General features: G+C 37.6%; 1 protein-coding gene across 1 annotated transcript; it reads right to left on the reverse strand.

Moving 5' to 3' along the window:
• Window positions 1-797: 797 nt before the first annotated feature.
• On the reverse strand, window positions 798-12,960 carry LOC103516076 (rho guanine nucleotide exchange factor 10; the record flags this gene model as incomplete). The annotated part of the gene is made up of 5 exons (XM_017446906.2): window positions 12,794-12,960; window positions 8,856-8,948; window positions 6,034-6,258; window positions 1,588-1,725; window positions 798-971 (listed from the first exon to the last, which is right to left on the reverse strand). Coding segments are annotated over exons 1-5 (687 nt in total), but the record flags the coding sequence as incomplete, so codon positions are not given.
• Window positions 12,961-13,206: the final 246 nt, after the last annotated feature.

The following is a 13,206-nucleotide window of genomic DNA, read 5'->3' on the forward strand; positions in this document are numbered from 1 at the left end:
CTCTCTCTTTATTCTCCTTATATATCCCTCCCCTCCTTTGGCTCTCCGATAAGGTTTGATCATAAAAATAAAAGAACAATACTAATAACAAAATAAATTACCTTAAAGTACCTACCTACTTTAACACATTCGTAGCCATAGAGACGGCTTTAGTTAATTGAACTGCATGAATCATTTTTGCGCTTCCTTTTATCTCTTCGTGTTATAATAATTTACGTACTTCTCTCCCACTTACTGTCTGATATAATTAGATTTACCTACTAAGGCAGGCGTATATCTTCGTGGGTAGGTATATATTTGTAAGAGTTTAGTAATAACAACGTAATAACCTAAAATAACTAAAGGATAAGGGCCTATTTACCAGAATATCCCCTGCCTACAGAGGTCCTTTAGAAACCACCATGATAACATGCCTAATCCCTACAAGTAGGTATGTTGCCTTCAACTTGATTCGAATTAGCGAGTGAAAATAGCCTCATGAAAGTTGCCGTGTTAATAAGAAAGTTTCCAATCCAAATTTAAGAGGTCGTAAAAAAAGAAACAAAAGTTTCCTCTAATTACTTTTTTTTATGGTTGTTATTATTGGTTTTTGATTCAAATTGTTCTTTATGTCCAAAATTTGAAATGGAGTGCCCCCACCCAAAGCACGAGGGCTTGAAAAATACCCAGACCAATTTATTGTTAACTCAAGAGTCCCAAGGTCCTCGATAGTCTGACAAAATTTAAATTTCAATTAGCTAAGACCCAGAACTACATACAGTACTTGACTAAAAGGCCGTACACACACGATCTCTCACCTGAACATCACTGATAGGGCAGCTCCACTTGAGAGTCAGTCTGGAAGCCTCGTTCACACTAACGCACACCAGGAGGTCGTTGAGGAGGAGCAGTCTTCTGGGTTTGTACTTAGCCACGTGACCCGCTTGGTTCATATCCTGGTGGTGACAGAAATATTTACATTTCATTATTTCCTATCAGGAAAACAGAAATATTAAATAAATCAATAATATTATTTCTACAGCCCCCTTGTTAACAACATCTTGTATGTATATCTGCTTGCTTCGTGCTCATGTAAGTATACTCATTTATGGTGTTCCTGAGTTTTTTCTAAAATAATGAACTCTCGGGACGAGTATAACTCAATGTTGAAATGAATGTTGGCTTTTGCGTGAGCGCAGACAGACACACAATTAAAAAAGGCCGTACACACACGATCTCTCACCTGAACATCACTGATAGGGCAGCTCCACTTGAGAGTCAGTCTGGAATTTATGGTTGTTATTATTGGTTTTTGATTCAAATTGTTCTTTATGTCCAAAATTTGAAATGGAGTGCCCCCACCCAAAGCACGAGGGCTTGAAAAATACCCAGACCAATTTATTGTTAACTCAAGAGTCCCAAGGTCCTCGATAGTCTGACAAAATTTAAATTTCAATTAGCTAAGACCCAGAACTACATACAGTACTTGACTAAAAGGCCGTACACACACGATCTCTCACCTGAACATCACTGATAGGGCAGCTCCACTTGAGAGTCAGTCTGGAAGTAAGACCCAGAACTACAGTACTTACACACACGATCTCTCACCTGAACATCACTGATAGGGCAGCTCCACTTGAGAGTCAGTCTGGAAGCCTCGTTCACACTAACGCACACCAGGAGGTCGTTGAGGAGGAGCAGTCTTCTGGGTTTGTACTTAGCCACGTGACCCGCTTGGTTCATATCCTGGTGGTGACAGAAATATTTACATTTCATTATTTCCTATCAGGAAAAGAGAAATATTAAATAAATCAATAATAGTATTTCTACAGCCCCCTTGTTTACAACATCTTGTATATATATCTACTTGCTTCGTGCTCATGTAAGTATACTCATTTATGGTGTTCCTGAGTTTTCTCTAAAATAATGAACTCTCGGGACGAGTAGTATTTCTACAGCCCCCTTGTTAACAACATCTTGTATGTATATCTACTTGCTTCGTGCTCATGTAAGTATACTCATTTATGGTGTTCCTGAGTTTTCTCTAAAATAATGAACTCTCGGGACGAGTACCGTGCTCATGTAAGTATACTCATTTATGGTGTTCCTGAGTTTTCTCTAAAATAATGAACTCTCGGGACGAGTATAACTCAATGTTGAAACTTTCTATTACCCTTACGTATAGGGAACCTATACAAGGTAATGAGAAAGTATTGCAATCGGTCCAAACCGGTTAGTACCTACTTAATTGGCTAATTATATATATAACTTGGAAATGGAGTTTTTCAAGTGACTGAAAAAACCTACTTACCTACACTCAACAGAAAGTCATTACCTACCCATCCACCAAGATACCCATCTTCTCCTCTCTCATTATTTCTTACCTATTTGAACCTACCTGTACACCTATTTCTCTTCCTAATTGTGTACCTACCGACCCCGTACATATCTATCTACCAACCTACCTACACCTCTACCGTTTCTCTCCTGCGTAGGTTAGTACGAACGAAGCTTTTCCTCCTTCTTCTTCTCCATTTTCTTGTATGCTATCTTTTCCTTTTCTTTCTTTTTTTCTTAAGAAAATGATAACTTTGTTTTTATTTAATCCTCTGCCAGTTTCCGTAATTAAGTCTCGTAAGGAAGTCATTATTCATTCTCTCTCTCCCACTTTCTCTTCTTCCTTTCTTCCCATAGGTAGGAGAAGAGGAAGTTAGATTGAACAGAATATCCCCTCCCGCTCTCTCTTTATTCTCCTTATATATCCCTCCCCTCCTTTGGCTCTCCGATAAGGTTTGATCATAAAAATAAAAGAACAATACTAATAACTTTATTCTCCTTATATATCCCTCCCCTCCTTTGGCTCTCCGATAAGGTTTGATCATAAAAATAAAAGAACAATACTAATAACAAAATAAATTACCTTAAAGTACCTACCTACTTTAACACATTCGTAGCCATAGAGACGGCTTTAGTTAATTGAACTGCATGAATCATTTTTGCGCTTCCTTTTATCTCTTCGTGTTATAATAATTTACGTACTTCTCTCCCATTTACTGTCTGATATAATTAGATTTACCTACTAAGGCAGGCGTATATCTTCGTGGGTAGGTATATATTTGTAAGAGTTTAGTAATAACAACGTAATAACCTAAAATAACTAAAGGATAAGGGCCTATTTACCAGAATATCCCCTGCCTACAGAGGTCCTTTAGAAACCCATAATTAGATTTACCTACTAAGGCAGGCGTATATCTTCGTGGGTAGGTATATATTTGTAAGAGTTTGGTAATAACAACGTAATAACCTAAAATAACTAAAGGATAAGGGCCTATTTACCAGAATATCCCCTGCCTACAGAGGTCCTTTAGAAACCACCATGATAACATGCCTAATCCCTACAAGTAGGTATGTTGCCTTCCACTTGATTCGAATTGGCGAGTGAAAATAGCCTCATGAAAGTTGCCGTGTTAATAAGAAAGTTTCCAATCCAAATTTAAGAGGTCGTAAAAAAAGAAACAAAAGTTTCCTCTAATTACTTTTTCAATTTTCTAAAGTACAAAATTTAATGATACAAATCGTTTGTCAGTGAAGATGTGACATGGCACAAATGACGATAGTGATGAAAGATGAAATAAATTGTACATATTCGGGATTCGTGCGCCAAAATCTTTTGTTCCTGTGGGGAACAAAAATGTTTCGGCTGTTGGAAGGGAGAAACCGAGAGATGTTCACACGAAAACATTCCTGAAAAACTTTCGTCAAAATATTCGCCATCGCAACATGGCGCCTTCAAACTTTAGCCATTACTGTTAATTGTCCTCGAATTTTTATTTACATAAAAAATAATGTAAATATGAAAATTGGAGTCATAAAAAACCGTTCAAAAGTGTATCTAGTTTTGATAGAGCCCTCCAACTCCTTATTTGTATTACAAGTTACAAGGGTATAATTTTACAATAAAAATAATAAAGTTTAAAATAGACCTACGCATTGAGAATACAGGTAACTCAGTCACTATGGCCGATATGTAGTTACGTTACAGTATTTTAGAAAACAATCCCTATTGTGATCCAAGAGCTCAATGGAGAAACTCCAAGGGACGAAAGAACGAGACAAGTGTTAGATAATAGACAAGATACCTATAATGATGGGTCATGTATTTTCAGAAGTATCAACAAATGAACAAATAACTACAACACAACCGATGGAGGCCTAGACAATAGTATCAATTAGGGGAATCATAGGCACAATAAAGAACAACAACCAGGGATGCTAACATGGAATTAAAACATGGCATTATCAACGATATTATTACAGTTAAAGTAGTTCGCCATCGCAACATGGCGCCTTCAAACTTTAGCCATTACTGTTAATTGTCCTCGAATTTTTATTTACATAAAAAATAATGTAAATATGAAAATTGGAGTCATAAAAAACCGTTCAAAAGTGTATCTAGTTTTGATAGAGCCCTCCAACTCCTTATTTGTATTACAAGTTACAAGGGTATAATTTTACAATAAAAATAATAAAGTTTAAAATAGACCTACGCATTGAGAATACAGGTAACTCAGTCACTATGGCCGATATGTAGTTACGTTACAGTATTTTAGAAAACAATCCCTATTGTGATCCAAGAGCTCAATGGAGAAACTCCAAGGGACGAAAGAACGAGACAAGTGTTAGATAATAGACCAGATACCTATAATGATGGGTCATGTATTTTCAGAAGTATCAACAAAATAAATGAACAAATAACTACAACACAACTGATGGAGGCTTAGACAATAGTATCAATTAGGGGAATTATAGGCACAATAAAGAACAACAACGTAAAAGGGTAAGTTAAAGAAAGATCCGAGGAAGAGGAAAAGGGAGCTAAATGAAAGAAGATAGAGGAGTTATATGAAGAAATAAGACTGAATAGAATTAAAGAAAAATATTGGGAGAGGAAGAGGAGAACTGGATAGAGATAATAGGTACTTGTTTCCAACAGCTACTCGAAGGGAGGGAGAGGGAGAGAGAGAGAGGGGGGGGAGAGAGAGAAGAATGTTCAAAGATAACGAATTCAATTATCACGAGGAAAAAAGATGGAAAAGCGTTCATTGAAGCATTATGCAAAATAGTTAGCATCAGGAATTATCATGGAAGCAACAATACAAGAGCAGAAACAGAAGTAGTCAAATATGTATATAGCGAACTTTATGATCTGGATAATGCTTCCAATAAGAATTTATAGAACAACCATAGCAGCTGATAATAGTAATAATAAGATGATTAGCTACTGCCAGTAATACCTACTACTGATAACAATGATATAAATAAATTAAGAATGGATAAAATGGAAAGTTCCACACGATATAATTCAGAGGAATGTATCAACAATGAGTTTCGAATGTTTCAATCTATCATCATTTTTAGTTTGCCTGTAAAACACAGAACATTACATTTCATAGCGTTATTCGCAGATATACAACACAAACATATTAGAAGCCTTCATTTCTGGGAAGAAACTTCAAAGCATTTCTTTAACTTCCGAGTAAAGAGATTTCTGTAGGCGACACGTGTGCATATCAGCACTAATGACAAAGGTACATACAGCTATAATGCAAATAAGATATCATTATTGTTAATTTGATAGTTAAAACTCGTATAATAAGCTACAAAGTAAGATGGTAAAATTATACGTCTCCGCTAAAATTCAAACCTGCGCCCTCCAGCTTACTAGACGACCGAGCTACCAAGGCACTTACCAGCTGAGTGACGTCATCTTGTCTCAACAGAACGAGCAACATAGAGTCAGTCACATAATTATGTGTAAACCTGAAGTAAGATGGTAAAATTATATGTCTCCGCTGGAATTCAAACCTGCGCCCTCCAGACCGAGCTACCAAGGCACTTACCAGCTGAGTGACGTCATCTTGTCTCAACAGAACGCGATGTACATCCGCCAGAGGGCGTGTGCTGAGAAGTAAGATGGTAAAATTATACGTCTCCGCTAAAATTCAAACCTGCGCCCTCCAGCTTACCAGACGACCGAGCTACCAAGGCACTTACCAGCTGAGTGACGTCATCTTGTCTCAACAGAACGCGATGTACATCCGCCAGAGGGCGTGTGCTGAGTTTGCCTGAGATTGACTTGAGGATATCTTTGAATGCCTGGGTTTGTTCTGCCTCTCGTTTTCGCTCGTTCAGTAGCTCTGCCAGAGATTCCAACTGGGTGAGAGCTAGCTGGAGGGACATTCGGTCTGGATGACCATGGCCCGTGTGGTTCAGGAGGTCCTGGAGAGAAAACAGAAGTCGGGTTATAGGTTAGCCACACACTATCAGGTAGACCTGACAGGCGGATCTTTTCAGCCGTAACTGTCAGGTATAGTGTGTGTGTTCATCAGTTATACCTTATCAGGTGAACTGATCAAGTGTACCTGTCAGGTCTACCTGATAGTGTGTGTACTCATCAGGTAACAGGACCTGTTATACCTGGTATAATTTATCAGGTGAACTGATCAGGTGTACCTGTCAGGTCTACCTGGTAGTGTGTGGCTGGCCTTAGGGTGGGAGTTAGGGGTCCAGTGTTATCGGGGTTTAGTACCCATCTGGTTTCTTGGATTGAATAGGACTTTATAGTTCTACTTTTACGATTTTATTGCCCTCCTATTTTAACCAAGAACAGACATATAAAACTCAAGAGAAAATATTAGTCCAGCAACTCACTATCAGATATACGTGATCAGGTGTACCTGTCGTCAGGTCTACCCGATAGTGAGTGCCTGTGGCCTTAGAATAGTACTCTATGTTGTCTACTTACCTGAAGGAAGAGAATGAACTGAGGAAATCTTAGGGTGGGAATTAGGGGTCCAGTGTTACCGGGGTTTAATACCCATCTGGTTTCTTGGATCCTAAAGGTGATTAAATAGGACTTTATAGTTCTACTTTTACGATTTTATTGGCCTCCTATTTTAACCAAGAACAGACATATAAAACTCAAGAGAAAATATTAGTCCAGCAACTCACTATCAGGTATACCTGATCAGGTGTACCTGTCGTAAGGTCTACCCGATAGTGAGTGCCTGTGGCTTTAGAATAGTACTCTATGTTGTCTACTTACCTGAAGGAAGAGAATGAACTGAGGAAATCTCTGCACAGGTTTCACCATGAGACCAAAGAAAGACAGGCGATCCATGGAAGAGTTCTGACGAGACTGAAACAGAAAGCGAGAAAACCAAGATAAATATAGCGTAGATGAAAAATGCAGGCAATAGACGAAAAGGGGAAGCCCAGGATAGGGAATTATGGAACTTTTGCAACGTGCATCAGTGGAGACAGTTTATTGCACCCTCTTATGAGTTCATAACTTATGATATCTAGGTACCTCTGTGCAAAGAGGTGCTTGCTTGGCATACACCTCTAAGTAGATACGAACTAAGCATAACTTGAGTCTGTTGTACTATGCTATAAATATTACAGATGAATGAAATTTTTTGTACTTAGCAACTAAGCATGATGAAAAAACATGGTCTATTAAATCCCTGGCATTCATGTAGTTTTCCTCTCTTGAATGCTTGATTACCTCCACAGTACCGAGTGATACTTTTTCAATTATTAAAGCAACCCCAACACCTCTACACCTCCCAAACTGATGGTCCTCTAAGGGTTCATTTTATGTAAAGTAACAGTGTCTTACTAGATTCAAACACAAGAGATCTATTGAGACGATATAATGAAGCAAATACAACTGAACTAACGGAAGAGTGAACATAGTTAGAGAGTTCAACAGCAGCTCAATCTAAATTATTTACTCAATGCATAAAGGAGGATAACAAACAAATGAATAATTTTGAATAGTACATCAAACAGAGATAAAAGGGTAAGTTAAAGAAAGATCCGAGGAAGAGGAAAAGGGTGCTAAATGAAAGAAGATAGAGGAGTTATATGAAGAAATAAGACTGAATAGAATTAAAGAAAAATATTGGGAGAGGAAGAGGAGAACTGGATAGAGATAATAGGTACTTGTTTCCAACAGCTACTCGAAGGGAGGGAGAGGGAGAGAGAGAGAGGGGGGGGAGAGAGAGAAGAATGTTCAAAGATAACGAATTCAATTATCACGAGGAAAAAAGATGGAAAAGCGTTCATTGAAGCATTATGCAAAATAGTTAGCATCAGGAATTATCATGGAAGCAACAATACAAGAGCAGAAACAGAAGTAGTCAAATATGTATATAGCGAACTTTATGATCTGGATAATGCTTCCAATAAGAATTTATAGAACAACCATAGCAGCTGATAATAGTAATAATAAGATGATTAGGCTGGAGGGACATTCGGTCTGGATGACCATGGCCCGTGTGGTTCAGGAGGTCCTGGAGAGAAAACAGAAGTCGGGTTATAGGTTAGCCACACACTATCAGGTAGACCTGACAGGCGGATCTTTTTAGCCGTAACTGTCAGGTATAGTGTGTGTGTTCATCAGTTATACTTTATCAGGTGAACTGATCAAGTGTACCTGTCAGGTCTACCTGATAGTGCGTGTACTCATCAGGTAACAGGTATAATTTATCAGGTGAACTGATCAGGTGTACCTGTCAGGTCTACCTGGTAGTGTGTGGCCTTAGGGTGGGAATTAGGGGTCCAGTGTTACCGGGGTTTAATACCCATCTGGTTTCTTGGATCCTAAAGGTGATTAAATAGGACTTTATAGTTCTACTTTTACGATTTTATTGGCCTCCTATTTTAACCAAGAACAGACATATAAAACTCAAGAGAAAATATTAGTCCAGCAACTCACTATCAGATATACGTGATCAGGTGTACCTGTCGTCAGGTCTACCCGATAGTGAGTGCCTGTGGCCTTAGAATAGTACTCTATGTTGTCTACTTACCTGAAGGAAGAGAATGAACTGAGGAAATCTCTGCACAGGTTTCACCATGAGACCAAAGAAAGACAGGCGATCCATGGAAGAGTTCTGACGAGACTGAAACAGAAAGCGAGAAAACCAAGATAAATATAGCGTAGATGAAAATTGCAGACAATAGACGAAAAGGGAAAGCGCAGGATAGGGAATTATGAAACTTTTGCAACGTGCATCAGTAGAGACAGTTTATTGTACCCTCTTATGAGTTCATAACTTATGATATCTAGGTACCTCTGTGCAAAGAGGTGCTTGGCATACACCTCTAAGTAGATACGACCCAAGCATAACTTGAGTCTGTTGTACTATGCTATAAATATTATAAATGAATGAAATTTTTTGTACTTAGCAACTAAGCATGATGAAAAAACATGGTCTATTAAATCCCTGGCATTCATGTAGTTTTCCTCTCTTGAATGCTTGATTACCTCCACAGTACCGAGTGATACTTTTTCAATTATTAAAGCAACCCCAACACCTCTACACCTCCCACAATATCTCGCTTCCACCAATGCTTTTATAGAACAGAAAACAATAAAATATTTATGAAAGACTCTCCAACCCTCTAGCCCCTACTCCGTGGATACAAGATTCATTTGAAGAAAAGCAACTAAAAGTTAATGTAGTGTGCAGGTTCGCACAGTGCACGCGATACAAAACTGTAACCACAATATCTCGCTTCCACCAGTGCTTTTATAGAACAGAAAACAATAAAATATTTATGAAAGACCCTCCAACCCTCCAGCCCCTACCCCGTGGATACAAGATTCATTTGAAGAAAAGCAACTAAAAGTTAATGTAGTGTGCAGGTTCGCACAGTGCACGCGATACAAAACTGTAAGTTATCCGTCTTGGAAGAAAAATTACGTAAGATGTTTACACAAATGAAAACAAAAGCAAAGAACAATTGAGAACAATAGTGAGAAGTAGAGAGGAATAAGAAGAAGCACAGGGCAAAGAGAGGAAATTCACTAAATGAAGTAGAAAAAAAACGGATAGCATCATTTTCTTTTGTACGGTACTATCCATCCATCAATGAGAGGAAAATAGGAAAGTACCTATCCGCTTTCGACACATCCAAAGGACTTTCCCAAAATTTTCTTTTAAAGAAAGCACAGGATTTTAGATGTCCATATGAAGCAAATCTACTAGACATACATTCAGTCAGAAGTCATTTCTAAATTTATTTTATATTGTCATTCTTTTTTTTAGGAAAAAAATCTGGTGTGAACATCACACGACTTTCTATTACATTTGCAGAATACGTAGGTATTTGAAAAGAAATGGAAAGTAAAAAAAAATGTAATAAAAGGGAAATTTGTTGACACAGGGGAGTATCGAACCCGCAACTTCTCAACTGTAAGTCAGAGAGTAGTCATTCTTTTTTTTTAGGAAAAAAAAAAACTTCCTAGCCAAAGGACTTAAATAATAAATTCCTCAGAAAACTTCTGCAAAAAGAAGAAAAATGAGTTCCTACCTATCCCTAGCCAAAGGACTTAAATAATAAATTCCTCAGAAAACGTCTGCAAAAAGAAGAAAAATGAGTTCCTGCCTTCCTACCTATCCATTCCAGTTCGTAGTATGTTTTGTCTGGATCTTCTTTTGCTTCCACCTATCCATTCCAGTTCGTAGTATGTTTTGTCTGGATCTTCTTTTGCTTCCATTTTTTACAAGATGTTAACTTTCTTGAGCACGGATAGCATCATTTTCTTTTGTACGGTACTATCCATCCATCAATGAGAGGAAAATAGGGAAGTACCTATCCGCTTTCGACACATCCAAAGGACTTTCCCAAAATTTTCTTTTAAAGAAAGCACAGGATTTTAGATGCCCATGTGAAGCAAATCTACTAGACATAAATTCTGTCAGAAGTCATTTCTAAATTTATTTTATATTGTCATTCTTTTTTGTTTAGGGGAAAAAAAAAACTTCCTAGCCAAAGGACTTAAATAATAAATTCCTCAGAAAACTTCTGCAAAAAGAAGAAAAATGAGTTCCTACCTATCCGCACTTTCCCGTGTGACCGGTCGTATTTTAAATGTTGAAACATCAGATACAACTACGAGTTGGTATATCTCTGCAACAGACACATGTGTACGGGGTAGAAAACATATAGAACCAAGGAGGGGAGAGAAAAGGGTTTCTGTAGTATTTATGAGTACTTTGATAGGAGAGAAATGTTTTGTTTACATGCAGATGAAGACATAAATGGTATGGCAAAAAAAAATACACACACACTGCAGAAATATCAACAAAATTTCAGCTGGTAAGCATACGTATACATTTTCAGTGCTATGTGATGTAAATAAAGTCTATGTTTGGAAAATCGATAGACGACAGTTTCCTGAATGGAGCCGTGATTTGATTTATCTCTAGCCAAGTGAATCTCATAAAACATGAAGTCTCAACAATGAGGAAATTACGACGAGAGAAGTGATGATATTGAAAGTGTCGATGAGTCCTCCTTTGTCACCTTAATGCGAATATCTTCTTAAAGGCCATTTTTCTGGAATTGTAAATCTCTTAAAAAAAAACTTCGAACAAATACTTTTAGCAGAGAAAATTGAGAAGAAAAAAGGCTGTATAAAAACGTAGAGATTTCATTTGACTAATGGAGTAAGGTCAATAAATAACATTATTTCCTCTCTTCTCGTTTTTTCTAAAGATAATGCGAATATCTTCTTAAAGGCCATTTTTCTGGAACTGTAAATCTCTTTAAAAAAAACTTCGAACAAATACTTTTAGCAGAGAAAATTGAGAAGAAAAACGGCTGTATAAAAACGTAGAGATTTCATTTGACTAATGGAGTAAGGTCAATAAATAACATTATTTCCTCTCTTCTCGTTTTTTCTAAAGTCCGAAAAAGGTCTATTCAGAGCTATACTACATGTGCCTGTATGTCATGGATATGGAGCGCCGAGTACAGAATTTAATGATACAAATCGTTTGTCGGTGAAGATGTGACATGGCACCAATGACGATAGTGATGAAAGATGAAATAAATTGTGCAGATTCGGGATTCGTAAGCCAAAATCTTTTGTTCCTGTGGGGAACATAAATGTTTCGGCTGTTGGAAGGGAGAAACCGAGAGATGTTCACACGAAAACATTCCTGAAAAACTTTCGTCAAAATATTCGCCATCGCGTGGAGCGCCTATACATACATATGTATAGCTTTAGTATTTCCAGCATGGGGTTCAGGATTCCAGTAAACAGAGTTGTTATAAAAAATAAAATATTTGTGAAAATCCTACAGGACATGAGGAAAGAAAAGAGGGAAAGAGAAAATGGAGCGCCTATACATACATATGTATAGCTTTAGTATTTCCAGCATGGGGTTGAGGATTCCAGTAAACAGAGTTGTTATAAAAAATAAAATATTTGTGAAAATCCTACAGGACATGAGGAAAGAAAAGAGGGAAAGAGAAAGAATTCGAGGAAAAAATAAGGGGCGAAGCTCTCTGCCTAGAAAATAAAGAAAGTTTTCCTATTCACAAAAAAATTGCTAGAAACGAAACACACATTAAAGCAATAAGTTTTATGAACATATAATAGCAGAGAAGTAAAAGAAGAAACTGAAGACGAAGAATGAAAAAAGGAGATAGATTTAGAAGATAAGGGAGGAAAGAGAAAAATCAAGCAAAGGAAACGAAGGAAGAGGGAGAGAGAAAAATAAATAAACTTTTGAGAGCAGATCTAAGATTTAGTGGAGGGAATGGGGCAGAAGATTGCTTACATCTGGTGAGGCCTGTTATAGTCTTGTTTATATAGGTTTCAAGTACCTAGACATTCTCTTATATTTTCTTTGCTTCCACTATATTTTCGTATGGGGAGAAAATTGGGATATATCAAGAGACTGAGTTTTGTAAATTTTATCTTTATCGTCCTCCTGACTGTTGTCACACTTACCTTGAAGAATTCAGCCAAGGCGGGTTTCTTCTTGCTTTCTCCTCGGGCAACATCCATGGCGGCAGAAAAGTTGTTGATAAACTCCGAGTAGATCTCAAGCACAATGCTTTTGCTGAAAGACGCAACAAACACATCACCAATCTTATGATCCCGGTCCCAATTGGCCACGGTTCCGAGTAGATCTCAAGCACAATGCTTTTGCTGAAAGACGCAACAAACACATCACCAATCTTATGATCCCGGTCCCAATTGGCCACGGGACTATGTGTTTCTAAAGAGTTACAGAACTAGGTATTTGGGTTTGATTTATTCATGTGTTTTGTTTAATAGCTATTGACTGTCTATTATTGGCTGACTCTACGACTCCCCAATACTTCTAATGGTCAGTTGTTACCCATGGACTAATCTAATCT

The sequence above is a fragment of the Diaphorina citri genome, unplaced genomic scaffold, assembly GCF_000475195.1.
Source record: "Diaphorina citri unplaced genomic scaffold, Diaci psyllid genome assembly version 1.1 scaffold1482, whole genome shotgun sequence".
NCBI classification, from domain to species: Eukaryota; Metazoa; Arthropoda; class Insecta; order Hemiptera; family Psyllidae; genus Diaphorina; species Diaphorina citri.